Source organism: Stegastes partitus, unplaced genomic scaffold, assembly GCF_000690725.1.
Source record: "Stegastes partitus isolate 25-593 unplaced genomic scaffold, Stegastes_partitus-1.0.2 Scaffold109, whole genome shotgun sequence".
Classification (NCBI taxonomy): Eukaryota; Metazoa; Chordata; class Actinopteri; family Pomacentridae; genus Stegastes; species Stegastes partitus.
In genome coordinates, this window is record NW_007577840.1 from 462,396 (window position 1) to 488,470 (window position 26,075).

General features: G+C 42.5%; 1 protein-coding gene across 1 annotated transcript in view; it reads right to left on the reverse strand.

Annotated features, from left to right (window-relative positions):
- The window catches only part of fat3b (FAT atypical cadherin 3b), a 64,245-nt gene that overhangs the window by 6,710 nt on the left and 31,460 nt on the right, over positions 1-26,075 (reverse strand). Inside the window, exons 19-47 of the mRNA XM_008277894.1 lie at positions 25,710-26,060; positions 23,923-24,096; positions 23,257-23,787; positions 21,135-21,499; positions 20,610-20,763; positions 19,921-20,028; positions 19,633-19,816; positions 19,076-19,296; positions 17,977-18,429; positions 17,269-17,403; positions 16,793-17,186; positions 15,728-15,924; positions 13,815-13,968; positions 13,487-13,720; positions 13,091-13,269; positions 11,738-11,951; positions 11,364-11,578; positions 11,140-11,277; positions 10,773-10,916; positions 10,501-10,698; positions 9,915-10,192; positions 9,262-9,824; positions 8,747-8,878; positions 8,456-8,613; positions 7,725-8,256; positions 7,265-7,418; positions 5,631-5,787; positions 4,120-4,536; positions 2,142-2,397 (exon numbers count right to left, since the gene is read on the reverse strand). Of these exons, the coding sequence (XP_008276116.1) occupies positions 2,142-2,397; positions 4,120-4,536; positions 5,631-5,787; positions 7,265-7,418; positions 7,725-8,256; positions 8,456-8,613; positions 8,747-8,878; positions 9,262-9,824; positions 9,915-10,192; positions 10,501-10,698; positions 10,773-10,916; positions 11,140-11,277; positions 11,364-11,578; positions 11,738-11,951; positions 13,091-13,269; positions 13,487-13,720; positions 13,815-13,968; positions 15,728-15,924; positions 16,793-17,186; positions 17,269-17,403; positions 17,977-18,429; positions 19,076-19,296; positions 19,633-19,816; positions 19,921-20,028; positions 20,610-20,763; positions 21,135-21,499; positions 23,257-23,787; positions 23,923-24,096; positions 25,710-26,060 (7,390 nt within the window). The remainder of the gene's footprint in view (positions 1-2,141; positions 2,398-4,119; positions 4,537-5,630; positions 5,788-7,264; positions 7,419-7,724; positions 8,257-8,455; positions 8,614-8,746; positions 8,879-9,261; positions 9,825-9,914; positions 10,193-10,500; positions 10,699-10,772; positions 10,917-11,139; positions 11,278-11,363; positions 11,579-11,737; positions 11,952-13,090; positions 13,270-13,486; positions 13,721-13,814; positions 13,969-15,727; positions 15,925-16,792; positions 17,187-17,268; positions 17,404-17,976; positions 18,430-19,075; positions 19,297-19,632; positions 19,817-19,920; positions 20,029-20,609; positions 20,764-21,134; positions 21,500-23,256; positions 23,788-23,922; positions 24,097-25,709; positions 26,061-26,075) is intronic.

The following is a 26,075-nucleotide window of genomic DNA, read 5'->3' on the forward strand; positions in this document are numbered from 1 at the left end:
ATTCTGAGCCTGAACCCATCTTATAACCAAAACTGTATTCCACAACCATGTCCACGAGGGCCAGGTTGTCTGGACATCAACTTTAGCTTTCTGAGCCCAAGCTACGTGGTCATGGTCCAGTGCCTATGGAACAAGTGAAATGCTCCTGTGGGAACGTGAGCAGTAAGGCAGCACCATCAATCAAACTAAATAAGAAAGACAGTGCAGCAGCCACCAGTCTAATTCGGGATGCAGGCGAGGGGACACTCAACATAATCAAGTTTTTGGAAAAAAGTAACATTTTTCAGTGTTTCTTTTTTACGTATTTTCTTTTCTTGCACACACTTGTTCATTATTATGCCGGTGATTATGCCGCCATGTGCCAACGTTGGCAGCCATGTCTAAAGCTACAGACCCAGCCTCTACTGTAATCCACCCACTAACGATCAGCCAAACCATATTCTCATCCCCCTGGCCCAAAACTTTTTAAACCCCCCTTCAATTCCCCTTTTGTAAGAGGCATGGGGGGGAGAATCCTCATTTTCATTTTCTTTTATCTTTCATTGTGTAATATCTAATACCATCAAACTTGAAAAACTAAATTTTCACATTACAATTCTGGAAAATGTCTAATTAAACTGAATTAAGTTTTAATGTGACTTAATTAAACACAAGTAGGTTTGGTTTGGCTCCCTTCACTTTTTCCATTAATTTTCTAATTTTTCCATCCGGAGCAGTTTACAACATTTTAATTAAGAAAACTTATTATCAAAAACAACAAACCAAACATAGGCCCAGTCCTAAGCTACAACAGCTTTTAAGTCCATTTTCTTTTCAGCAACCAAAACATCAAATTGCTTTCTGTAATCCGTCCTGTAATTGGTACAGTAAACGTTCACTGAGAGGGCTTACTCCACGAGACATCCTGCTTTTGAAAGCACTATTGCCAAAAACTGAGCAATATATGGGCCTGATTTGTTCATAGACTATTTTCCAAGTGTTTAATTATTCATTGCATGTTATTTATTCATGACGGAGCAGGTAGTGCCAGAAAATGACCAATATGCCGCCTTGTTATTTAGTATTTCATGTATTGACTTGTGCCCATGTATTAAAATATTCATCATTTGTGGTTGTTGTGCTGTAAATAAGGAACTAAACTGCTTCCAATTGATTAGTTCAACTGGCAGTTAACACAGGAGTAATTAACACAATAATCTGGATATTAGTTCGCTATATGCGTCATCGCGGTTTTAATTAATGTACTGTGGTGTAACTGCGAGCCTCGGGGGCACGTGCTTTTCTTTTTTCTGTCTACACTCAGCGGGGGACCAAAACAATAAAATAGCCCATTTCCCATTCCCACAGGAAGAAATCAATAATTAACAGGCAGGAAGTTCCCACTGGAAGCTGTATTATTCAAACAACAGGTTGAACAGAGAATCGAAGTATCTGACGTGTACCTTAGCGCTAAAAATGCAACGCGGTTATTTCATTGACAGAGAAATGTGAACCGTCGTCTCGGTGTTGACAGTGTTGGCAGCTAAATATCAGACTGAAGTTTAATTATCTGACAGCGTCTTACTGGTCTCCTCCGGTTTGTTGCCCCCTCGGATCTCAAAGGGTATACAGGAGGGGAAACTTGGATAGAAAAATGGGCGAAAACTTGGCGAGAAAGTTGACTTTCTTTGTGTGGAAGTGCTCCAGCAACTTTGATTTTACTTAACTTTTTCAAGCAAAAGTAGGACAAGAACACAGGACATCACTTCCGGCTGATTACCCTGACCATTCAAACAGAAGTGCACAGGAGATGTAAGAGAGTTATCTTGATACAGGAGGACATAATTGCCAATTTCAGCAGGGAAACATAAAGTTGCATTATCATTTAGTTTCCCCAAGAAGCAAATAGCACCACTCAAATGAAATGATAGCAAAATAAAAACATTACTTTTTAAGCACTCTTGCTTACTCTGGGCCATTTTCTTTGATGTGTGTGATCAAAAGGCATAGATCACTGTGAAATAAGCTCTCTCAGTGAAGATGGCAGTATGGGTATAACACAATGAGTTCATGGCCTCTTTACTCTGTGCCTTTTTGATCAGGTTAGAAGCTGTGTGTGCTCGTGAGCGTCCATCTGTGCATGCACGCTGTCGCTGTCTTACCCTGTGGACTGTTATCCCTCTGTGTTCTCTCCAACTCAAAAGCTCTCTGCCCCCACTCCTCCTCTCTCTCATCTCTAACCCTTTCCAGCGCTTTCTCTCTCATTTCTTCGCCTTCCCAGGACACTTTGTGGGCCGGACTGTGCTCTGAGCGACGGGCCGATGCCGAGGGGAGATTGGGCGCCACGCTGCAGACCGCAATGCCCCTCCTGTTGGCCACGCCTCGGACGCTGGACAGGTCTGAGATGAAGCTGCTCAACTGCAGGGACAGAAGAAAATATGTAGAATACTTAGTACGGCTGGTGATGAATCAATCCTACTAGAGCCTGAGTGAAATTTGATTTTTGGGGGCAGCCAATGCAGATTTTTAGTGGTCAAAGCATTATGACATCCTTACATACATGTAAATATAAATATATATGTTTGTATGTATGTTATCGTTCAATTGAATTAATGTATTTCCCAAACCAGTTAGCAATTCACAGCTTGGCTCCGCACCATCTTCTGCTACATGTGCTGCAAAGAGTGCTAAAACTCCTGTAAACAATAGAGTCAGGGCTGTTCTGCTGGACAAACTATGTGATGGCACCATTTCTAAATCAACCCAAAAATCAAAGATCAAAACTTTTCATATCTGCATGTCAATATAGCGATATATCTGAGTTCAACCAACATCAGCCGACCGGTGCATCAATAGGGCTGCAAATTCTGCAAAAATCTATTTTTGTAGTGCCGATGTAACACATTCCTCTGTGCCACAGAATTCTATTATTTCCCAAAAACAATTACCAGCCTATTAGAGTGCAACTGCATTGGCTTGGTACCATGTTTTTTCATTATAATGAACAAAGGTACTGCTTATTTTGAGCAAACCCTGCATACATCAATCTGCTGCCATGAAATCTCATTAGCGTACCAAATCTGCCACCCTATATAGTCCCCTGCAAATGCCCTTTTGGTTTTGTTTGAGTAATGTTTGCTTGAACCTACAGTGCTCAGCCGTTTAATTGAATTAGGTAGCCAGCTTTAAAAATGAAATACAACACCAAACTTATACTAACTTTTAATTATCCGAAATTCGCAGTTAAAGCCACTGACTTTTAAATTGTTCTGGTGGCATATGTTTCTGTTTGTAGAAAAGTCAAACAATCCTCAGGAACATTTGTGTAGATTACTGCTTTCGGCCCATTTAACTCAGTGCCCCCCCGCCAAGTTGGTCACAGCCATCGTTGGAACCCGTTTTAATGCTACCACTTGGTGGCGCCAATTTTTCTAATTTTACACATGGTGGATTTAAATGAGAAAATAAATGAGAAAATACTTTATCCTGTAAGCTTTCTGTCCATATAATACCGTGGCTGTTCAACAGTAAATGCTGGGAATTTAATCATCCCACATTTTCCGTTATATCAAAACCCAATTCACTCAGTTCCCGCACTAGAAGTACTGTTTTTTGTACTCAGCTGTGGAGCCCGTGTACCTTTTCTCAGGTACACTGTGGTTGTTTGTCCCATTGGCTGTTTGCAAGAATAGGAGTCATACAGGGAATAAGGTTCTGAATCCATTTCAGAGAATAAAAGGGGTTTAACTGAATTATAGAGATGATGGAAAAGATATGCAGTTACACCATAAATATTGACTATGATATAAATTGATATTACGTGGGATTTTCATTATTGCAGTTTCATAATAACACTTTTATGTTCTCATCATAGAGGCTGCAGGACATTTAAATAACATAACAGTCTAGCCATGAATGTGTTTTCCTCAAAGATCATATCAACCATGACTTTCTTATTAGTAGCAATGTGGAAATATTGATTTAATTTTTGATTTGTCCCAGTTTCATCATATTATTTCCCTTAACTGAAACTGCCATGACAAAACCTGCCAGTCCAGTAAGCTGATGGTCACATTACGATACGGGAGACAGAAATAAAATTGAAGTCATTAACATGTGCCCACGAGCACTTTTGCACACCTGACTTCCTTCACTGGAAGTGGCTTTGTCACCGTCTCCACCCCTCATGCCCTGGTTGCCCAATCCTCCGGGTAGTGGGGAGTGGGCAGTGGGTCGCACCATGACCTGGGGAGGCCCCCCGGTGCTGCCTCCCACCTCGCCATAGGTGCTCGTGGTTCCCGGTGAACCCGACACACGCACGGCTTTGAACTCAATCCCCTCGGTGCCCATGCCAGTCTTGTGCAGCATGTAGCTAGCTTCGGTGGAAATAGCCGAGATACCCATCACAGCCTGAGTCCCTGGGCCCGGGTCCGAGTCTTTCCTGAATTTGATTTTTTTCCTGAAGGCGACGAAGAGTATGAGGAGGAAAATGATGACAAAGGCAAGGACCCCGATGCCAATTATCTCGCCTGGTCCGACGTAAGACAGAGGCTCAGCCTGGGCAGCATGAAAAGAAAAATCATAAAAACGTACACGCAGTATGTTTATTGAAAACATAGGAATTAATACACCATCACTGCCTGGTGGAAGAACAGAGGGCCAGGTTTGGGGATTCTCTTCTATTCAGATAATGAACTATATAATATCTGCAACTTGTTGAGAAACTCTACACCTGTTGGCATGGTTAACCTTTTTCTAAAAAAGGTTATAAGAAATGGGTGTCAAGGTACAAATAATTTCCTCCGCTCAGTCTTAAAAGGTTAGGAGAGATTCATTTTAAATGAGTCAGAGCCATATGTGAATGATAGTAAATGAGGACACAGTGTAGCTGCCTGTTACTTCTAGGAGGATGATGTAAATCGACAAATCACATGCTGAAAAGACAACCAGCAAAAAGTGTTATGAATAAAAAGCATTAATACATTGGATTCATTACAACTGGAAACATTTCCAGTTTTTATCAACTCACTACTGCAGGATTACAACTATCCCATTTCTGGTCTTGCATTTCGAATGAAAATGATTAATACCACAGAATATGTAATGAATAGGCTCCAGTAAGAAAAAGTTAAACTTTTCTTCAGCATTATTTCCAGTAATAGATGACTTCAAATGGTTCCAACAGCAAACAAAGTTAACGCATACGTTTGGTTGTAAAGGCAGCCTAATAAATTTTGTCAACTAAGGTTACTTATCTGCGGATTACAGTCTTCTGGGGAATAATGAAAGCACCTTCCTTCTTGCAATGTGCAACATTAATTGGCTTTACAGTTTCAATATAAGGTATGTAGCTCACAATAAAAGTCAAGAGCGTGACAACTTCAAATGGAAACCGTGATTTACCCATTACCACACTCGCATTCATCTACTGCGGAGACAAAGATACCAAGCTGGTGAATAAGCCTTCCAGGAGGCCGCTGTACACTCAAAATTCTCAACAGCTTCACTGTGTATGCCAAGTCCAATTAGGTGCAAGCTGAATGCAGAAATGGCAATGTGAAACGCTAGACTTCTTTTTTGATTATACTTGAGTATATACCTAAATATTTGCTCCTACATAATTGCATTTTCAAGTGCAGTTCATACTATACCTGCGTGTCGTCATCCGGATCGCCGGGAGCCTGATCGTCACAAAACTGACCCTCGTAGCCTTCTGAGCAGTTACAGTAGAATGACCCAAATGTGTTGACACACTCCCCTCCATCGCCGCACTCGTCCTGGTCACACTCATTTACATCCTCATCACATCTGGAGAGGCACGGACAAGTAAATTACTATGCGTGGGAGCAGTTAGGATGATTTATATCAAAGTGGAAGAGAAGAATGAAAGATGAAAGCGTGACAGAGTTAAAAAGAGAGAAAGAAAGTAAATAGTTTGGAGACAATCTTTTCAGAAGGCCTTTCTTTTTACTAAACCAAATGGGTTATCTTTACAGATCCTCATTTATGTGGCTCTGATTCACAGATGTACGCTCAAAATGCGAAAACACGCAGGCTCGTGCTGTTAAAGACGCAAATTCCCACCGAAAATCACAAACATAATTTTACTCGACACAGATACTGTACGTGCTCATCTCGGCTTGTCATTTCAAACATGGCGTCCTGCTGTGAGGGGGATCGAAAATACATGCATTTCTATTTTCAATTATTTTTCTCCTTGATGGGATTTTCAAAACACTTTGCAAGAGTTGGTCTGATGGAAGAAGAAAAAGCATTTTTGCAGGAAGCTTCATTGTGCAACTATCCAAAGTTTCTTGCTTTAAATGATAAAAATGTGGGGAGTCATTAAGTATACGCAGTTTACTCATCAAGGCCTGGATGTGCTGGCCAGTGATATCCTCTCATGAATATTTTACATAATGAATACTTTATATCCTACTTTTTTTTAAAAAAGAAAAGTCGAATTCTGCAAATTGTGTTATATTTGTTATGTTTTTGAGTTTACGGCAGCATTTTCAGGAAATTTTCAGACCGAATATACTTTATTTTATTTTTTATCTAATACATGTATTTGAGCGTGTCGTTATTATTCATCAATCTGTAGGAAAAAAACTACTTCATAGCCAATTACATTCAACAGCTGTTTCCTTATGGCAGAAGATTTACAATGGGTTAAATTTTTGTTTAACATTAGCAGTAAAAAAAAGATCATTTTTATCTTACTTTCATTCAACTAAAGTGGAATTTTCCTCCAACTCCCCCCTAAAGATTTTTTCCCACTCTTTGTCAAAAACATGAAAGGGCAACCCCATGTTCTACTTTGAGGAGAAACTGCTCTCTAGTGGTGGCTTGACTTAACAACAACATGAGCAGAGAGGTTATTTTAAAGGCAATTACTGAGCTGTAATTAAGACAGCAGCTAGAGAATGATTATAGGCTTTTCAACCAAAATTATGCCGAATTAAATTAGAACCACTAATTTGTCCCACACAATAACAGCTAAAACAACACAGTGGGTACAGGGTTACTAATGTGGGCTAACAAACATGTGCGCGTGTGTATGTGTGTGTGTGTTTGATTAGCTGTAAGCATGTTCTGTCACATTTGAATGAGAGGGGGGATGCACGTGTTACAGTGTCAAAATGATCCCTACCCTCGCTTTCGTTGTGGCGATACCGTCTAAACAGGACGGACAATTTATCACAACACAATTCATCTGTTGTTACAGTCAGTAATTAAGGCTTGAAAGTGTGTGCATGTGTAATTGCGGGCTATTTTATCTTACATAAGTCCCCCGAGCCCTCGAGGACAGCCACAGAGGAATGCACTGCCTACAGGCTTGCAGTCCCCACCGTTCTGGCACGGGTTTGGCATGCAGGATGTCAGTACGATTTCACAGCGGCCCCCAGTGAATCCAACGCTGCAACTGCACATGAAGCCTGTTGGACAGAGATGTGAAAAGTCTCACATAATATTTAGCATCGTAAATATTAACAAACAACAGGAATATTAAATCATCTTAGTAATGTGATTTCTTTTGTGTGAGACTGAATATTTAAGTAAACAGATTAAATATATACAGCTATAGGTTCATGGCTACTTTTGCACCATCAAGTCAGAACTAAATAAAAAAAATTGACTCAAACTGTCACAATTAGTTTCATGTCACAACAAGTATTTATGTAATTCATTTATACAACGACTAACCCACACACACTGACATGGTCATCCGCATGTACACACACCTCCAGAGGGCAGGCTGCTGCAGATGGCTCCATTGAGGCAGGGCTGACTGACGCATGGATCTGGATAAAGCACGCAGCCCAGCTTGACCTCGCTGAGCCCGGCTATCTCGGCGTAACGGCTCCTCTTATTCTGAAGTGGCAGCTCGTTGCCATTCAGCATCAGCGAGCCCAAGCAGCCTTGGAAGCCGTCCTGGGCTCTTGGAGGGCCCCTCACTCCACGCTCCCCAAATCCTGCTCCTCCCTGGCTTCTCCCCGGTCCCGGGCTTGGCCTCTCGCCTTGTGTGTTCTGTGGCCTCACTTGGGCCCCGAAGAAAAACGACGAATCGGAGGCCAGAGGCCAAAGACGAACAGGGGCTCGGGCAGCCCGACGGCGTTCCACATAGCTATCATCCAATGAGAGCAGCGTATAGTTCCGAGTCAGCTCCAAGGCGACCGCGTGCCAGAGGCCATCATTTATTGGTCTGCCAGAGATGCCCATAATGCCAAGGGTGTTGTCACAGTCCAGCTGAAACCAGAGTCGACCACCTTCAATCTGTGGAAGAAATTGGAAAAAAATGAGATCTTTGGGGTTATTCTTTTGATCTTTCATTTTCAATTGAAATACCCCTCTTTGTATTTCTTCCTGTAGTGAAACAAGCAGACCAGCACCTTGGATGAAGCAAAACTGTAAGGCAATTTGCCCATTAACTTAGAAAAAAACGCTATTTAATCGCGGTCCATTTACCATTTACCTTGAGCATGGTACAGGGGTTAACACGCGTGAACATAATGACTCCTCTTCTCTGGAGAGTTCTGATCCTCAGGCCGAGCCTCATCTCGCCACTCTGGCCACTTTCTGTCACTCTGTACTTGATGTAACTGTTCCCAGAGAAACTCAGAGAAGTTTGGCCTACATGTTTACAGCACACAGAGACAGAGAGGGGAAAGGTTTCATGTTACAGCAAAGAAACTAATGAAAAATCTGTCATTATCCGCATTTTTACTCGAATAAGATGCACAAAAGTGGTCCAATCAAATCCTACCTGCACACTCGTCTAGTCTCTCAGGCTGACACTGGCAGACAGATGGCGCTGTTGGACCAGAACGCACACACTGCATATCTGCTGGACAGGACTGACCTTCACAGAGCTCTACAGGGGTGGGGCATGTCCCTCCTGTTTGGAAAGGGGCAGATACATATATATTAGAAAATTATACCACTATGATGTCAGAAAGTAATCTGTCTTCAAATACAAAAAAAAAAAATCCTCTACATTTATTTTATTCTTCAATGTATTTGTGCATCTTTGTAATATATGCCTGTCTCTGTTATCTGTTCTTTTTTTGTAGATAGGTAATATTGCACTACTTCTAAGCATCCAACTTTTCACAGCAAAGTGCGAGATTTAATCAAGTACAAGAAGACGCAATATCAAAGTCGGAAAACATATGCATCTACATTCAGACACTTCTGTTGACCTATACTGGCTATGTGCTTGAACAATTTATTGCAGACAGTGACAATGTGAGCTGGTGCAAATATTAACACAGCGCTCACCGGGGCAGGTGCAGGTCTCTGTGCGGCTGAACCTCGGTGACACCAAGCTGACCCTCTCTGTGCTGTAGGTGACAGGCGAGCCGCCCTCCATCACCAGGATGATTTCGCAAACCCGGTCACCGCACTCCAGCTCCCCGGAACAAGCGCTGCTCACCACCACCGCCCCGGCCAGGACGCCTCGAATCTGCCCCCGTCCTGCCGCCTCCTCCAGCTTGGCAGACAGCTCCTGCGGTGAGTAGAACCCACCCACCCGTCCGCTGCCCGACGTCTCAGGCCTCTCCATGGCCAAAAGCAAGTCGACGTCCGATGTACCCATCACCGGCTGTACGCTGAGTATGTGGAGGGGATCCTGCTGTCCCGGTGACCATTTCCAGCCGGCTATTCCTCGTAAAGTTAGTTTGATCTGGTTCAGGTAGCGACCCAGTAAATCCTCCGGGGTCAGTGTGTTGAATCGCAACGTCAGGGCATTGCGTAGGAGTAAATCCGTCACCTGCTCGACCTGCACTGACACATCAGCTATCACAGCAAAGCGCCCGTCGCTCACTGTAGCATTCATCTGGTATCTGAGAGAGGATTAGAAAATGTATAGCACTTTGATAGCATCAAATGTTTTCAATATTAATATTACTGTGTGTTTTTTGCTGTGTTTGTACCTGCCAGGTTCCAGTCCTGGCAGCGCTACAATGCTGCCATCCTGTCTGTTGATCTTAAACATGCTCTTGGGCTGAGGCTTCTGGGTAAATGACAGAACGTCATTGGGGTCGCGGTCAGTCGCGTAGATCCGACTGATTGGGCCGCCCTGGAAGGTATCTGTTGCCATGACAATGAAGATTTCCAGTGGGGAGACGGTGGGCTTGTACTGACTGTTCCCAATGACTCTCAGAAATACCCAGGAGGAGGTGGTAAGCCTGGGCTTACCAGAGTCACTTGCCTAAAACACCAAAACAGAGTTATAGTGAGATGTTCAAAAACCCAAAAGAAACAGAAGGGTTGAAACTTTTAACTCCAAGATACGCCGTATAACTACGGCTCTCTATAATAGAAATGCAGTTATATTAACAAGGTGGCTTTTCTAAACTCATGGTCCTAATTGTCTGACTTAGCAGTTACCAGTGAAAGACTGTGTGAGTAATAGCCAGCTCCCAGAGCGGACTGTGAGTGTAACCATGCTGACAAAGTGTATTTGTCAATCCACCTTTCCTTAAAATACTGGTTAAAAAAAAAAAAACATTTCCTAACCTGGATTTCAAGAGTGAATTCTCTGGGAGCTTCAGGGCCAAACACACGGCTCGTTCTCAGAGTTCCAGTTTGGTCTAAAGTGAAGAAACTTCCCCCGTTTCCTGACACGATGCGGAACTCAAAGGGAGGGCCATTTCTAGGGGAGTCTTTATCGCTCACTGACAGCTTCAGCAGGGTGGTGCCGGCAGCTTGGTTGAGCTGGAAGTATTGAGAGAGAGAAGTTGAGACGGCAAACAAACAAACATATACGTGCAGTGAACAAACACGCTCACCTGTATTATAGCCGTGGAGTTGGGAGGAGTGAAGACGGGGGGGTTGTCGTTGACGTCGGAGATGTCGATGTTGATAGCGACGGTGGAGGACATGGCAGGAGAGCCGCTGTCAAACGCCTGCACTGACAAAGAGTACCTGGATACCTAGATAGAAGAGGACAGAAGAGGATGTGAATGCCGTATCTGTATGCATCAGACAATATGGCAGGCTCTGTTATGCTTGCATAATATAAGACTTCATTGGATGCTGACCTTGATGGGACTTTTTGACTTCTTTTTTTTTTTTTGTCCTGACTGTGCTCACGAACCAGAAAATTACAATTGATGGTTTATGAGATATTGCACTTAAAAAAAAAATCATCCTTACTAGTTCTCTGTCAAGCCTTTTATTGACTTTGAGCAGTCCTGCCACGGGGTCTATCCAGAAGTGGTTGCTGCGGTCACCTTTTAGGATGGAGTAGGTTATTCGCCCGTTTACCTGGCTGTCGAGATCTTCTGCTAGCACCTAAAAGAAACAGAGTCGAGATAAATGAATAAAAATGACAGATACACCGATATAAGGTTGGAGACGAATTGAATTCCAAATGTTACCCTTGTAACTGTCTGCCCGACAGACGCATCCTCGCTGACCAGCACACTGTAGATGTCCTGAGTGAAGGCCGGAGCGTTGTCGTTGACATCCATGAGCTCAATGGTTACCATGGTAGCAGTGCTAAGAGGAGGGTTCCCGCTGTCCCAGGCCTCAACAGTGAGGTAGTAGTCCTTACACACCTCAAAGTCCAAATCATCAGCCACTGAAATAGAGCCTTGACAGACACAACACAGGACATGTTTGATTTAATTTAGCTGGTTTTGTCTCATCTTTGTTGTTGTTTTTGGTATGGCTTTTGATTTATGTGGTCAGATTTCACCAAAGCATGCACTTAATTGTTAAAAAAATAAAATAAATAATACAATCTGCTCACCTAGTTTTCTGTCTACGGTGAACTTTCCCAACTCATTGCCTGAGCGGATGTTGTAGGTGATCTCGGCGTTGGGTCCGATGTCGGCGCTCGTCGCCAACACGCGTATCACCTCGGTTCCCACGGCAACATCCTCGGGGACAGTAACCGCGTAGTCTCTCCTCTGGAAGACCGGGGCATTGTCATTCACATCCAGCACCAAAATGGTCAAATCAACCTGAGGAAGACATGGGAGACTGTGAAATGACAAAATACCTATTCATTTGTCTGCACTGCTCCCAGCACTGAGAGTTCAGTTTCAGCAACCTAGACAATGGGTTCACAAACATTGACGGGAGATAAGGTGGTAGAGGTTTTACTAATGACATAGCGGGCCGAGGCAAAAAGCAACCGAAGCCCGAGAGGATATATCTTGGCTGCTAGATAAATGTTGCAAAGTTTTTTGGGCTTATAGAATCTGATAAATGATGTTTTCACTCTATGGAATTTCAGTCTGGTATTGCAATGATGCCAGTTCTACTTTCTGCAAGTGAGATGCCACTAATGCTACTAGTTTTGCTACACACACAGCTATTATATTACTACTACAAATACCGACTACACCTCCTGGAACAACTCCTGCCTCAACTTTTACTGCTGTGACAGCTGCTCTTATTTTACACCTACTGCCACACACAATAATTGTAGGTTTCAGCACCAACGGTCAGTGAACCTCTAAACAAAATGAAAAAAACACCTGACCTCACTTTTAGCAGGGGTTTATTTTCAGCTTGTGCTCATGGCTTGTTTTAACAGCCTCAAAGAACATCAGACAGAGAAACCCGGTGGGTGTGAGAGAGTCAACACCGTTTCAGCTTCCTTTTTTTTTTTGTGATCTTCTTCCCCTTCTTTCCCGCACTGCCTCTGTCTCTGTTACTGTCACCTTCCCCATCTTTCCTATCCCACCCACTGCACAATTTGATGACGATCTATCTTAATTAAAATCTACCCAGTTCTTTATCTCATCTCTTCAGTAAACAACATGTTTTTATTCACTGGCTTTTCCTTTTTTTTTTTTTTATTCCTGCGTGCGGACTAAAATACAGATTACCCATCACCAGATGGCCAGATTCCATGCCTGACTAAACTGCAATTTAATATGACCAGTATAAATTCTAATTATTCTGTTTAATCAGTCATTGTGTTAATTGCTTTTTATGTGATTTACTAGAAAACCAGGATTATATCCCCCCAAAAAATGTACATGTTGGGAAGACTGCTGTGAATTTCAATAATGTTTACAAGTTGCTTTAACATATTTTATTAAGTGGTGCGGCAAAAAAAAAGGAAAGTGTGCCACTTGGATCTCCCACCAACCTGCGAGGACAGCGCTCCCTGTTGCCCAGCTCGGTCAGTAGCCTGGACACGAACACGGTAGGAGTCACGACTCTCTCTATCCAGAGATTTCTCCAGAATTACTATTCCAGTTACCGGGTCGATGGAGAAGAACCCGTTGACTGAATTCACCAGAGAATAGACCACTGTGCGGTTAAAACCTGGACAGAGCAGATTGTATAAACTGATTGTGATACATACTGAACCTGATATTTTATTACTCTTGGCTCATTTTTTTTTGCTTGGACAAGTCAGCAGTTTGGTTGTTTGGTGACACAGTGGCTTGAATCTGCATTTCAGAGTATGGGGAGGAAACTTTCTGTGCTCATTATCCTTGCTTGACATATTACACATCCAACGATGACAATAACATCATACCTTCATCAGGGTCACTGGCTTGCAGTCGGGTAAGCAAAGCCTTGGGGGCGGCATTCTCATACACACTAGCCAGGTAATGAGGGGACGAGAACAAGGGGGCATTGTCATTCACATCCAACACTTTGAGGGAAATGTCAGATCGGCAGAACAGCCCTCCCCCATCAGTTGCCTGGGCGATGAGTTTGTAGGTGGGTGTCATTTCTCGGTCCATCACGGTAGCTGTGCGCAGCTCACCTTAAGACGTAACACAAAGTTGAAGAAAGGACTTTTAATATGTATATACTGTTTTCATCAGAAAAAAAACATAAAAAATAATAAATGAATGTACCGCTGTTTGCATCCATATAGAAATCTTCTACCCCGATGCCAAACAGGGAATATTGAATCTCAGCACTGGATCCTGAGTCAGCATCTGTGGCACCCACTGTCAGAATGCCCTTGTTAGTGGGGATGTCCTCAGGAAAAGAGGCGCTATACACCGCCTGGCACAACACACAGACATGCAAACACACGGTGAATCCACACTAGCAACACTTGGAATAATAAAAAAAAAAAAAAACACACACACACACACACACATCAAAAAACACATTCAACTGTTGGGCGCTGCATCCATTATCCCTGCTGATAGAACAAACTCAACACAGCTAAGTGCCCTTTCTAATCCGGTGTGCACTCCTGCCAATGACTGCCTCTAGAAATGAACCCTGTGACCTCGAAATTTCATCAAACACTGGCCGGCACGATAGGAAAGTTAGCGTACTATATCTGGGCACAATGCAGCACATCCCACCCTGCTGTTTTCGCTCCGTTAGATCAGTGCTGCAGATTTAAAAAATTATTCACAGCTGAAAAAATTCACCGATTAAGGGATTCACTGATCAGATTTTGATAACAGCTTAACTGACACTGGGGGGAAAAAAGTTAGATTTATCCCTAAAAATAGTCAAATAATCATCATCAAACAATCGCTGACGGTAATATTCCACCTCCAGTTGAATGCTATTGCTTCTGTTGCTACTGTATTAACAGCTGCTACCACTTTTTATAGCAATATGAAGAAACCTGAGAACGATACGTGAGAACAATATGTGAACAATAGCTATAGTACCGTGTCTGACCCTCATTGCCCTTTGATGCATTTGATGCTGCTACCATGTAACGCCAGAGTCAGAGTAAGCACTTTGTAGTTGCAGAAGCTTGACTTGCCTGAGAACAGAAAGACTATCAGAGGAGAAAAGGGAGACAGGGAGGTTTTCAAAGAAAATTATTAAGAGTTTTGAGAGAAAATGAAAGTTTCTCAACTAATTATGCGAAACTGAACTGAACCGCAGAATACTACAAAATGGAAGGAGATACTCCCGGAAGACTTTGCAGCCCAATTATGTTCTCATTTCCCAGCGATTTTTCTCTCCCCTAGATCAGATTGTGGAACTCCGCTTTTACAATGAGTCATAAACTTGCAAGGTAGGAATTAGCATAACGAGCTAAACTTAATTGGCTTCATAACTGATCTGTGTAATTTGTTTAAGTAAATCCAGTAATTTCTTGAATTTAAAGAGCACCTTTCATCAGCTCTTAACTCCGGTTATTCCTCGGATTACGTTACACACACTATGAAAGCCAGTTCATACATAAGTTACAGCACATCCCCCTGAAACACAGTACAAAGACAATTTGTCCAAATTAATTCACACTGAGATTGTAGTCCGATGCACTGTGGAACAAAGAATCAATATTTTAACTGAACAAATCCTCTTCTACCACTGCAGCCTCAGACTTTGCTTTTGCTACAGAGTCATAAATATGCAAATTTTAACATTATTCAATGCAGTAATTCTCTGAGCTGAGTCGCTGTTAAAATTACCCAAAAAGCAAGTTCATCATTGTGGGAAGCGGGGCATCCACTTTGACACTTTGTCAGTCAGAAAATCAACACGTCACTTACTTGTCGGCCGTGTTTAACAAAAGTAGCAATTAGTGCACATCCACAACTCTGTAACTTTTGACTGTTCGTTATTGTACATGAGTGTATTATGACACGATCAAACGGCATGTATTCTCTATGTTGGACTAAAAACTAACTGGAGCGTGTTTAAACAGGAGACCCACGGAGGATAAAGGTAATTGAAAAACAAGATGGCACACCAATTCATCTTCCCACATTCCACAGTCTCCTCCACGTTTGTTTGCTTTGCACATTTTCATTTTGCGCATTTCAATTCATCTTTTTTCGCTGACCTGGTTGCAGATGGGGCTGTTGTCGTTGGCATCCATTACGGTAACCTCCACGGCGGTGCGAGCCACATACAGGCCATCGCTGGCGGTGATGTTGAGCAGGTACCAGTCCTGCTGCTCGCGGTCCAGCAGGCCGCTCACGTAAACCTTCCACTCCCCCTGCACCAGGGCCAGGCCGAACACACCCCGCGGATTTCCACCTGGAGGTTACACAGGTGAGATTTTAAGACACTTAAAAGGTGAAGAAAGGATTGAAAATGTGAGATGTGAGCAACTTTCATTCACACACAAGACGAATAGGCTCATCCACGCCACCGTCACACACAAATGATGAAGGTACCCTTTGGAGTGATCAATACCCATCTATCATCATCGTGTAAAACAGGCCAGTGGAGCAGCAGCCATGGCCCTTCAAAGCTAAAAAGTTTGACCTTTTATGAACAACGCTTCCATTAGGCCAATCTGTATTTTTAAATGCCAGAACACGAGGCCAAAACAAATCATCCGCAGCCATTATCAGACAGCGCAGTGTGAATTGGAAACATCAGGCTCATTATCAAGGTGAGGGTTGTTGGAGAGGCCGTATTTATTCCCATCCTAAAAGAGTGACCACACAAAGTCACAGGCAAGTCTATAAAAGACTTCAACTAGTTTTAAGTTTATAATTTTTACATTTATACTACAATTCAGTTCCACATAGTTTCGGTATAATTCACTTAAAGCACAATTTCACAGGCTCGTCTGGTTTTTAAGATTGCACACAAGATAAACTCACCTATTTTCTATAACATTTGAGGAATAATTAAATAAGTAAAAAATGTCTCTTCTTTGCTTGACATGTTTGGAAGCATAATGCACATCGTGTAATATTAAAATGAAATAAAAGGTTAATTGTGTTTGACATTTCAGTTAAAATTAATTTAAAAATTGACCTTTAATGTTAGCAACCCCATAAGGCCAATTAATAATTTTTTCTGCAACACAACCTTGTCTTGCTGCACGAGGGGCAATTATTGCTGCCACAGAATGTGTCGAGCCCCATCGTGTTTGCGCGTTCAAGGTCCTCACCAGTGATGTAGAAGCTGACAAGGCGGTTTTGATCTGTGCCGTCTCGATCTTTGGTTTTCAGAACCGCCACCACCTCGCCCAGGGGGTCGCTCTCTTTCACCGCGCCTCGGTAGAGCTCCCTCTCGAACCACGGCGGGTTGTCGTTAACGTCAGACACGGTAATGGTGACCACCGTGGTGGAGGAGAGGGACTGTGTCTCGGCCAGATCAGAGGCCACTACTTCAAAGCTGTAGCTGGAGCAGGCCTCGTGGTCCATCTGGCTCACCGTGGTGATCCAGCCTGTTTTGCTGTCGATGGCGAAGACAGAGCTCGTCGTGATGGAGACGGAGAAGGAGGACGGTTCTTTGGTTAAATCCAGATTGTAGGTGAGCAGAGGCCCGAGGCTGTAGGTTACCTGCAGTTTATAAAAAGAGACAGGATTTGTAGAGAAATTCAAAAACGGGCAAAATACTCAGTTGAACTTAGCTGTCACACACCTGTCCATTAGAGCCCCAGTCTGGATCGAGTGCGCGCACTTGAACCACTCTTGTCCCGACTGGCATCCCCTCCATCACTGTGGCAACATAGGTGTTGGTCTCAAACACTGGCTTGTTGTCATTCACATCAAGGATCTGCAAGACGACAAATCTTCAGCGATTCAGCTCAATAACACAAATCAAACACGAAACTATAATGTAATAATGAGCAAGATTCCCTCGTTGTCTGCTTTGAAATTAGTCTAATGAACAAATTGCTTCTAATCTCTTAATTACATTGTTTTTCTTTTCTAAATTGTTCAACACATTAAGAACATCTGCGACATTGTTCTATAAATCACCAATTTAAGAGAAAACACATGAATTAATTACACATGCACATTCATTTGAGATCTTGCTCTTGTGCTTTGAAAACATGGTTTGATTCGCGTTATGGAAAGAAAACAGACAGCTGCAGCCTATGTGTTTTCACTCACACCGCTATACTGAAGCGTGCTGCTCTCCAGCTACGAGCTCCTTCATCATCATTACTACGTTCAACGCCTGTGATTTATTTTTCCTGACGCTTAAGTACACCTCTGTTTTCTGTTTGTTTGTTCATTATTTTCTTTGATTGAACCCAGCAGCTGAAACAGAGATTAAAGTTGATTCACTTCGATTCGATTGAAAGCACATAAACAAAAAAAAAGGCTTCACCAAGTCACCAACCTTAACCTCCAGGTCCACAGTGGAGACAGACTCGATCAGGTCTCTTCTAGTTGTTGCCGCCACCTTAAAGCGGAAGGTGCTGACCTCTTCGTAGTCCAGTGGCTTGACCAGTCGGATGAGGCCGGACTCCCTCTCCACCAGGAAGGTCCCCCCCTGGTTGCTGTCGTGTGTTTCACCGCCCACCACAGTGAAGAAGCCCATCTGGCCGGGGCCCATGTACACAGACCCCAAAGCTGTTCCTACTGTCGTGTCCTCGGGGATGGTGAAGGAGTACTGAGGCTGGCTGAATGAGGGAACGAACGCATCTGGAGGGACCACGTGGATGAAAGCGGACACCAGGGAGTGCTTGGCTGGAGAACCGCAGTCTGTGGCTTTGACAAAGAAAGACAGCACAGTGCCCTGGAGGTGGTCAACTGTGCTTTTAGTCATCATCCAACCGCTGTCTGGCTCCACCTGGGCAGCAGAAAAACCACAAAATCAGCATTAAATCAACTTCAGAGACAGTAGCTTTTCATCTTTTCAGCTTTTGTAAATGAGCTTATAGCTTTGACTCTGAGCCAACAAGTTCTTGCTGTTTTGAATTCCTAATTTTTATCAATATAAAAGAGAATAAAAGTAGGATTTTACTTTATCAGTTTTACATTACCAAATTGAACTGTGGTCACCAGTGTCATTGGAGCTGCAGCTTCGTATATTTATATGCTACAACCGTAAGCCTTTAATCCCACAGTGTTTAGTTCCATTTTTTTTTAGCAGATAGTTCTTGATTTGTTCTTCATTTAATTTTAATTGTATTTCAAAAATTGACCAAAGCATCAACCTTAATGCAAAATCATTTTGATTTAATGAGTAGAAATCTATAATCTACAGTTAACAGATGGCTGTTAATCCTCTGTAATGTGGAGGGGGTGTGTGTGAAAATATCCCTTAATTGAAAAGCAGGGTAACTGCATAAATCTTCCACTTCTGTGAGGTGCAAATCCATTTGTCGGGGGTTTAGATCTGGTTACATTTTTATGTCTTTTTATGTATTATGTGGCGATTTTATAATGACATAGCATTTTTATGAGGGGGAAGTTAAAGTGTGAAATGGACTGACCTCCAGAACATCCACCAGAGACAGGCGTGCCTCACTGTAAAGGGAGTAGGTGATCCTCCCATTCGACCCAGCATCAGGGTCAGTGGCCTGGATCTGCGTGACAAGCGAACCTTTGGCAACATTTGCTTTAATGCTCATACGGTACTCCACTGCTCTGAACCGAGGTGCGTTGTCATTCTCATCCGCAAGGACAACTCGCACCGTGCAAAATGATGCCCGCCCTGAAAAATAACAACATGAATGTATACACTGATAAACAGCACATAAGACAAAAAATTTGCTGCATTCACTGGATAATAAAAGGCAAAGCAGCTGCGATGTGAATAAGCTTAAATATTCATGAGTCTTCACAAGTGTGGGCTCTTATTGTACAAAAACAATCATCTTCTGGGTGACATCTATAGTGCACTTAACCGAAACAGTGACCACTCACGCATTATTATTATCTAAACGTTTGCCCTTTCAGATTCAGAAAACTTTTTTTATTTTTTATATTAGCTGATCTAAACAGATTTTTTGAAGTTTGCGGTCAGTCCGGTCAGTATCAAAAGTAATACCTCCACCATCCAGGGCCATAACAGTCAGCACCATGTCCTTGTTGAGAGGATTTTCTCTGTCTAGTTTCTCAACAGTGGATATGACCCCATCTGCATCGATGGTGAACTGAGTTTTCCCCAAGTCATTGATGAAAGAGTAGGTGATCTGGCCGTTGAGTCCAGAGTCCTCATCTGTTGCACGAACCTGGAGTTCCATACAGGAAATCAATTTTAAAAAAGGATTATCGTTTTTTTTTAATGAAGTTTTCTATTAAGATTCCTGATGGAAAAGTGAAAAAGTGAGATTACCTGGATGACCTTTGACCCTGGAGGGGCATTTTCCAGCACCTCAGCCAGGTAGAACCTCTGGCTGAATACTGGGCTGTACAAGTTAGCCCCCAGGACACGCACAATCACCTGTGAATCACAATCTCATAGTCATTCCATCATTGTCAACCTCATCGTCTGCTGACATTTGGGTGATGGCATCCCAATAAACATCACTGTCTTTGTCAGATCACCACGGCATGCAGATCAGTAGTACGAGCATCTGGCTTGTTCACAAAAGACTGGAATTAAAGGCCAGCTGCAGACATGCATGCACTCTGAAAAACTACTGCGGACATATGCTGCATTTATATCACATTAGAAGAAAAAGCAAAGACATGTGTGGACGTGTTATTGCTACAAAAATATGAGATATCAGATCCAAAGAATCTCTAAGTGTCCCTCTGGTAATTACCCCTAAGAGAAAGATGTGAACATTTTTTCCAGGTGGCAGATCATGGCGATAGTAAATCTGATATGACACGACATTAACCTAGAACTGAGGAGCGGCAGTTACAGCGGACAGCTGGGAGTGTCTGTAATAAATTTGAAGTGAGGGGTTGCTAAAGAAGGTCACTTGGCTTTCTGTACATAAACACTGCAGAGGTTTTAAAAAAAAGAGCAAATCAGTTGACAGAACTTAAATTGTAACTGCCAAGACGTTGTCTCACCTGAGCAGTGTTGGTGAAGACTCCATCTGACACAGACACATTGAGTTGATACGAGAGTTTCATGCCTTGTCTCCTCTTGTTAGACAGACGGAGCACCCCTGTATCTGGCTCCATCATAAAAGTCATTTTCTCATTCCCTGAGAGAAGGCTGTACCTGAGGGCAAAAAAAAAAAAAAAAAAGAGTACAATGTTGCTTATGCTTTTTTTTTTTTTTTTAGTTCAGATGATGCTGAAAATACAAGTATCAGTGTATCTTGAGAAGTGCTGAACCCAAACTGCTCGTGAAAAAGACAAGTAATGAAAAAAAAAACATAAAATGAAAATTATAATGATTTAGGGAAAAAAAAAAAATAAGCATTGTGTTTTTCTCCATATGATAAACCAAAAAGTTTAAGCAAAGATTCAACTGGTTTCAACAGTGAACCGTGTACACACAGTCTAATTTTCACTGTTGGAAAACTTTGCAGAGGAAACACCAAATCCAAAACTTTAACCCCCTCACCCCCTCCTCCTGTTTTCTCTTACCTCAGTCTTTGAGCATCACAGATGTCAGCATCTGATGCCTGAACACAAGTCACAAAGTGTCCTCGGGGAGCCAGCTCGCTGACAAAGGCCTCGTACAGCGCTTGGCTGAAATTAGGTGGATTGTCGTTTGTGTCAGTGACAATCACGGTGACACTAACATCACTGCTAAGGGCAGGGTCTCCACTGTCCGTCGCCCTGACAATGAAGTTGTAGCGCTGGATGAGCTCATAGTCCAGCAGACGTGCCGTGAATATCAGCCCGCTGCTACTATCAATGTGGAAGTAGTCGGTGCTGTTGTAGATGTCAGATAGGATCTGGTAGCTCACCGCGGCGTTCTTTTCTGAGTCTTGGTCCTGAGCAAACACCTACAAGGAGAGTAACATTAAAATGTGCACCGCCTCATGCATTATTCAACATGAAGTCAAATTTGTTTGCTCTACTCTTTACATCCTCTAAAGCTACAGCACCAACACTGAGGTCAAATGAAAAAAGTAAATAAAGTTCTAGGTCTCACTGAGTCTCGGTTAGGGCAGAATCGCATCTAAAACCTCATCAACCAATGTGTCCAACGTTCAACATGACCACTTTCAGATGTATAATATTAAGTGAAAAGCCAAGAAGTCGACTGACAAGTTAGCAATTAATGAAGCATGAAAAAAGTGAGGTAATGAGAGTGAAGGTAGAGGAGGCGCTGCTGTTCCTGCTGTTGGTTTGATCAACTGTTTTGAGCTGCAATGCCAAAATAAAAATCATTAAGATATGATGGTGTACCAGAAGTCTACAATATCCATTAAATTGTTTGACCTATAGATAACACTGTAATACCACAGAGAAAAGTATGTTTTAACCCTCTGAATCCAAAACGCACTGCAGGGTTTGAAAGGCATGTTGTCTTTTATAAAAAGTCGCCAAAGTAGCAGCCTTTATTCGAGCCACAAACTGTGAAGTCAGAAAGAATCATCAAATTTTTGACTTTCTTATGGTCCTGCAGATCATGGTAATCCTAAGATCTAGGGATGCACGATATATCGGCGACCACATCAATATTAGTGTTTTGTCCGATATATGTATCTAACAAATTTAGCCGATGTGAAAAACCGATGACTGTCTAACACGAGTGCCTTCATCTCTACATTTGATATTGCTGCTATTTCACAGATGTTTTTACTTAAATGGTTGCAGACTTGAACACTAAATATGTTAAAATATGTTTTACTTCTGTCACGTAATAGAAGACTACGTTGTCTAATTTGGTATGTTCGGTGTGAACAAAAATTGAACATTGACATTGGTAATATCGGTTATCGGCGTTATCGGCAATATCAGGTATTATCGGTATCGGCCAGAAATTTTAATATCGTGCATCACTACTAAGATCCAAATCTCGGTCTGAAATTGTGACATGTCATCACAATAACTTTATTACACTTTATTGTCTCATGCAAAATTTTAAAAAATTAACTCTTTATCCAGATCATGTAAAAACTAACAATTATGTGGTTTTTGGTGCAACTGTGAGGCCACTAATGACGAACTAGTGAAGGCTTGGACTGGACTTTTTGACTGAACTGCAGGCTGTATTTACAAAGGCCAGAGAGGACATACGTATGGAAACAAATTAAATATGTAAGTCATAAAACATCAATAGTATATAGAGTAGGAATCGATCGATATGTTTTTTTTTAGGGCAGATGTTGACATCGATCATTGGTAATCATGAAGGGCCTATATCTGGAACACATATACATCAAAAGTTATAAAGTTTATTGTTCTGAGATTGCCCTCCCATTTCTTGTCATAATTAATAATAATAGTTAGATAAGGACATTAACCTATTTTGATGACTGGCTAAAGAAACTGTATTTTTATCTTGTGGGAACATGTTGCAAATGTGTTCCTCAGTCAACCGCACTGGTTCATTGTTCTTTAAAGGTCAGGAGCATCCACTGGGAAATTTCTAGGAAAATATCACAAAATCTTCTCATACATAAATGATCTGACAATGAATATCCATCCACCATCCAGCTGAAGTGAGTTTTAAGTGTAAACAGTCATTCAGTTAGAGTACACACCGGACTGACTCAGTAAACAAAGGCGCACACACACACACACACACACACACCTGTAGCACTGTTGTTCCAATCATGGAGTTCTCAGCCAGCACAGCAAAGTATGAGGTGTTCAGGAACAGCGGCGGGTTATCGTTCACGTCCAGCATAACTATGTCCACGTCGACCTCCGACTTTGCGCCAGTCAGTGTATCCGTAGCCTTCACCGTTAATCGGTAGTACTGCGTGGTCTCGTAGTCTAACGGGTAAATCACGCTGATGATTCCTGTGTCAAAGCCAATGTCGAACTGGAGGGAAGGGTCTCCATCCGTGATGGTGAAGATGATGCTCTGGCCCTCAGGAGTGCTGGCATTAATACACAGGACAGAGGTGGAAACAGCTACATCCTCTCTGACAGTGACGCCGTAGAAGGGCTTGTCAAACACCGGCATGGCTTTATTTACGACAGTCACAGGCAGCTCCACCTCGCTGGACAGAGGGGGGAAGCCGCCGTCAGTGGCCACAACAACCACCTTGTACTCTGCGTTGGATAAGTCCACTTCGAAGGCTCGCTTCAGAGTCAGCTCCCCTGTCACGGGGTTTACCTGCACGGAATTTAGAAATTCTAGTTTGTAACATAAAGAGCAAAGGAATGTGCAAAGCCACGCATTGTGGAAATTGTTACAATATGTAGCCTTCGATATGAGATTTAAAAAAAGTTAAATCAAAGCAGCTCTCACTTGAAAGTTCCGGTGCTCCTCCTTAAGGCTGTAAGTCACGTCTCCGTTCATACCAAAGTCTTGGTCAATGGCTGAGACCATGAAAATAGCTGATCCTGGCTCTGCTTCCACCTGGACTACAGCATAGTAGGGCAGGTTCACAAACTCTGGAGTGTTGTCATTGACATCCTCCACCTACAGGAGGGCAGTGATTTGAAAACAATGCATAAAGGGGTTATTGAAAAGAGTGAGAACAGTGACCTCTGTGGAACAGCAGATTTAATGTTGTCATGGTCTTGACTTTTATTCAGTTATTCCTAATATATTACAGGACTTACTCCCTCCCTTTGTGTGTTTCCCTCCTTTTTCGACTGCCCTGATTAGTTTTACAAGCGTCCTGTCTCCTCATTAGTTCTCTGTGTATATATATAGTCCTGTGTCGTCCCTTTTTGTCTGCCGGTTTTCTCTGTTTAATCTCCTGCTGCAACCATGATTTTCCTGCTTGAATAGCTGCCTGCTTTCCACCTGTGTGCTACCCTCCTGTTCACCCACCTTGTGTTTGCCTGCCTGGATTCTACCTTGTGTACCTCCTGCTGGTTTGTGTTTTTGTTCTTTGGGATTTTCGTTTTTTTTGGGTTGTATTTGCTTGGGAAGTTTATTTAGATTTCACTTCTACTTTTAGTTTGGATTTATTCCTGGATCACCAGCTGCCTTTTGTGTGTTTCACCAGTTCTGCTTAAAGTACTTTTTTTTTTTCTCTCTGTCACTACAACCTGTCTGCCTTGTGTCTACACTTGGGCCCTTTTCCTGATATCCCCATGACAAATGCTAGAGAGAAGGATTAGTGCAGTAAACACTGTTGTGTTGACAACAGTATATGTCATACCACATGCTCACTGCAAACAGCTTTATTCCATCAACTGCTCCAAGACTCACAGTAAAGTATAGACCCTCACTTGTTTGACTCACAGGATGTAAAATGTCTGTACAATTCTGCCTTTCTCCCCCCTTCCACTCCATCTCTTTCACTAAAATAACAGATGTTTAAGTAGCAACCTATACATTTCAAATGACAAGTGTAGCCAAAGATGTGGATGTTGCAATAAGGCTGCCCCGCTGGTTTTCTGTTTTCTTTCTTTGGGGTGAATATTAATGACAGTGCTCAACTCCCTGCTGGCAAATACTCCACCATAATGATTTTGAAGGTGCACCATTGCTCCATCCATAGCTTCGTATGCAAATGCAACTAGCTTAAAGAAATACCACCAAGCAAAAGAATAATATCGAGATGCAGCCAGATCATTCTCCAATGTTGCCTCAGCACTGTGGAGAAAGATCCTCAATAACCTCTAACACCACTAAAGTTTCCAACACTAAATGGTCTTTGTGCAGCTTAAAACATAAAAAGCGTATTCTCTCTCTGCTTTATTCAACATTTCACTAAAGCCAGTGCACGGCCAGGTTTTGTTGAGCTGCAACTCTACATAAAATCTAACATCAAACAAAAGAGACAAGGTCTAACTGGGGTCTGGAGAACTAAAGATCTTTATAAAGTCTAAAACGGAGAATCCAAAGACACAAATTGAGTGTGATTGTATAAGGCTATAAAGGAGTGAATAAGCTCAGTCACTGAGAAAAAATAAACCTGTGTAATTCAAAACTAACTTGACAGACTAAACAGGAAAGACGTGAGCAGCAAGAAAACTTGAGGAGAGGAGGCAAAGCAAACACAACAAATAAAAGAAAAAAAACATGCACACACACACACACACACACACACACACACACACACGATTTCCACAACCCACCTGTACTTGCACAGTCGCCCTGGCCACTCTTAATATCTCATCTTCTCTGCTGACCTCCACAACCAGCTCATAACTCCTTCTCTCTTCTCTGTCAAAAGGCACACCGGTGGTGAGCACCACTCCACAGGTCGGTCGAATGGCAAAGCGCCCGCCGGGGTTCAGAAGTGTGTACTTGAGTGGCTCATTGAGGCGGTGGCCGACTGTGTTCACCACAGTTACTACAGTGACGTTGGGTATGTTTTCTGGGATGGAGGCGTAGTAGACCGGGAAGGTGAAGAGAAGGCCGCTGTCTATGGCTTCTCGGACAAGCACTGTTACTGATGTCATGCTGGAAAAACGTCCATCCCATACCTGAAACAAACATAT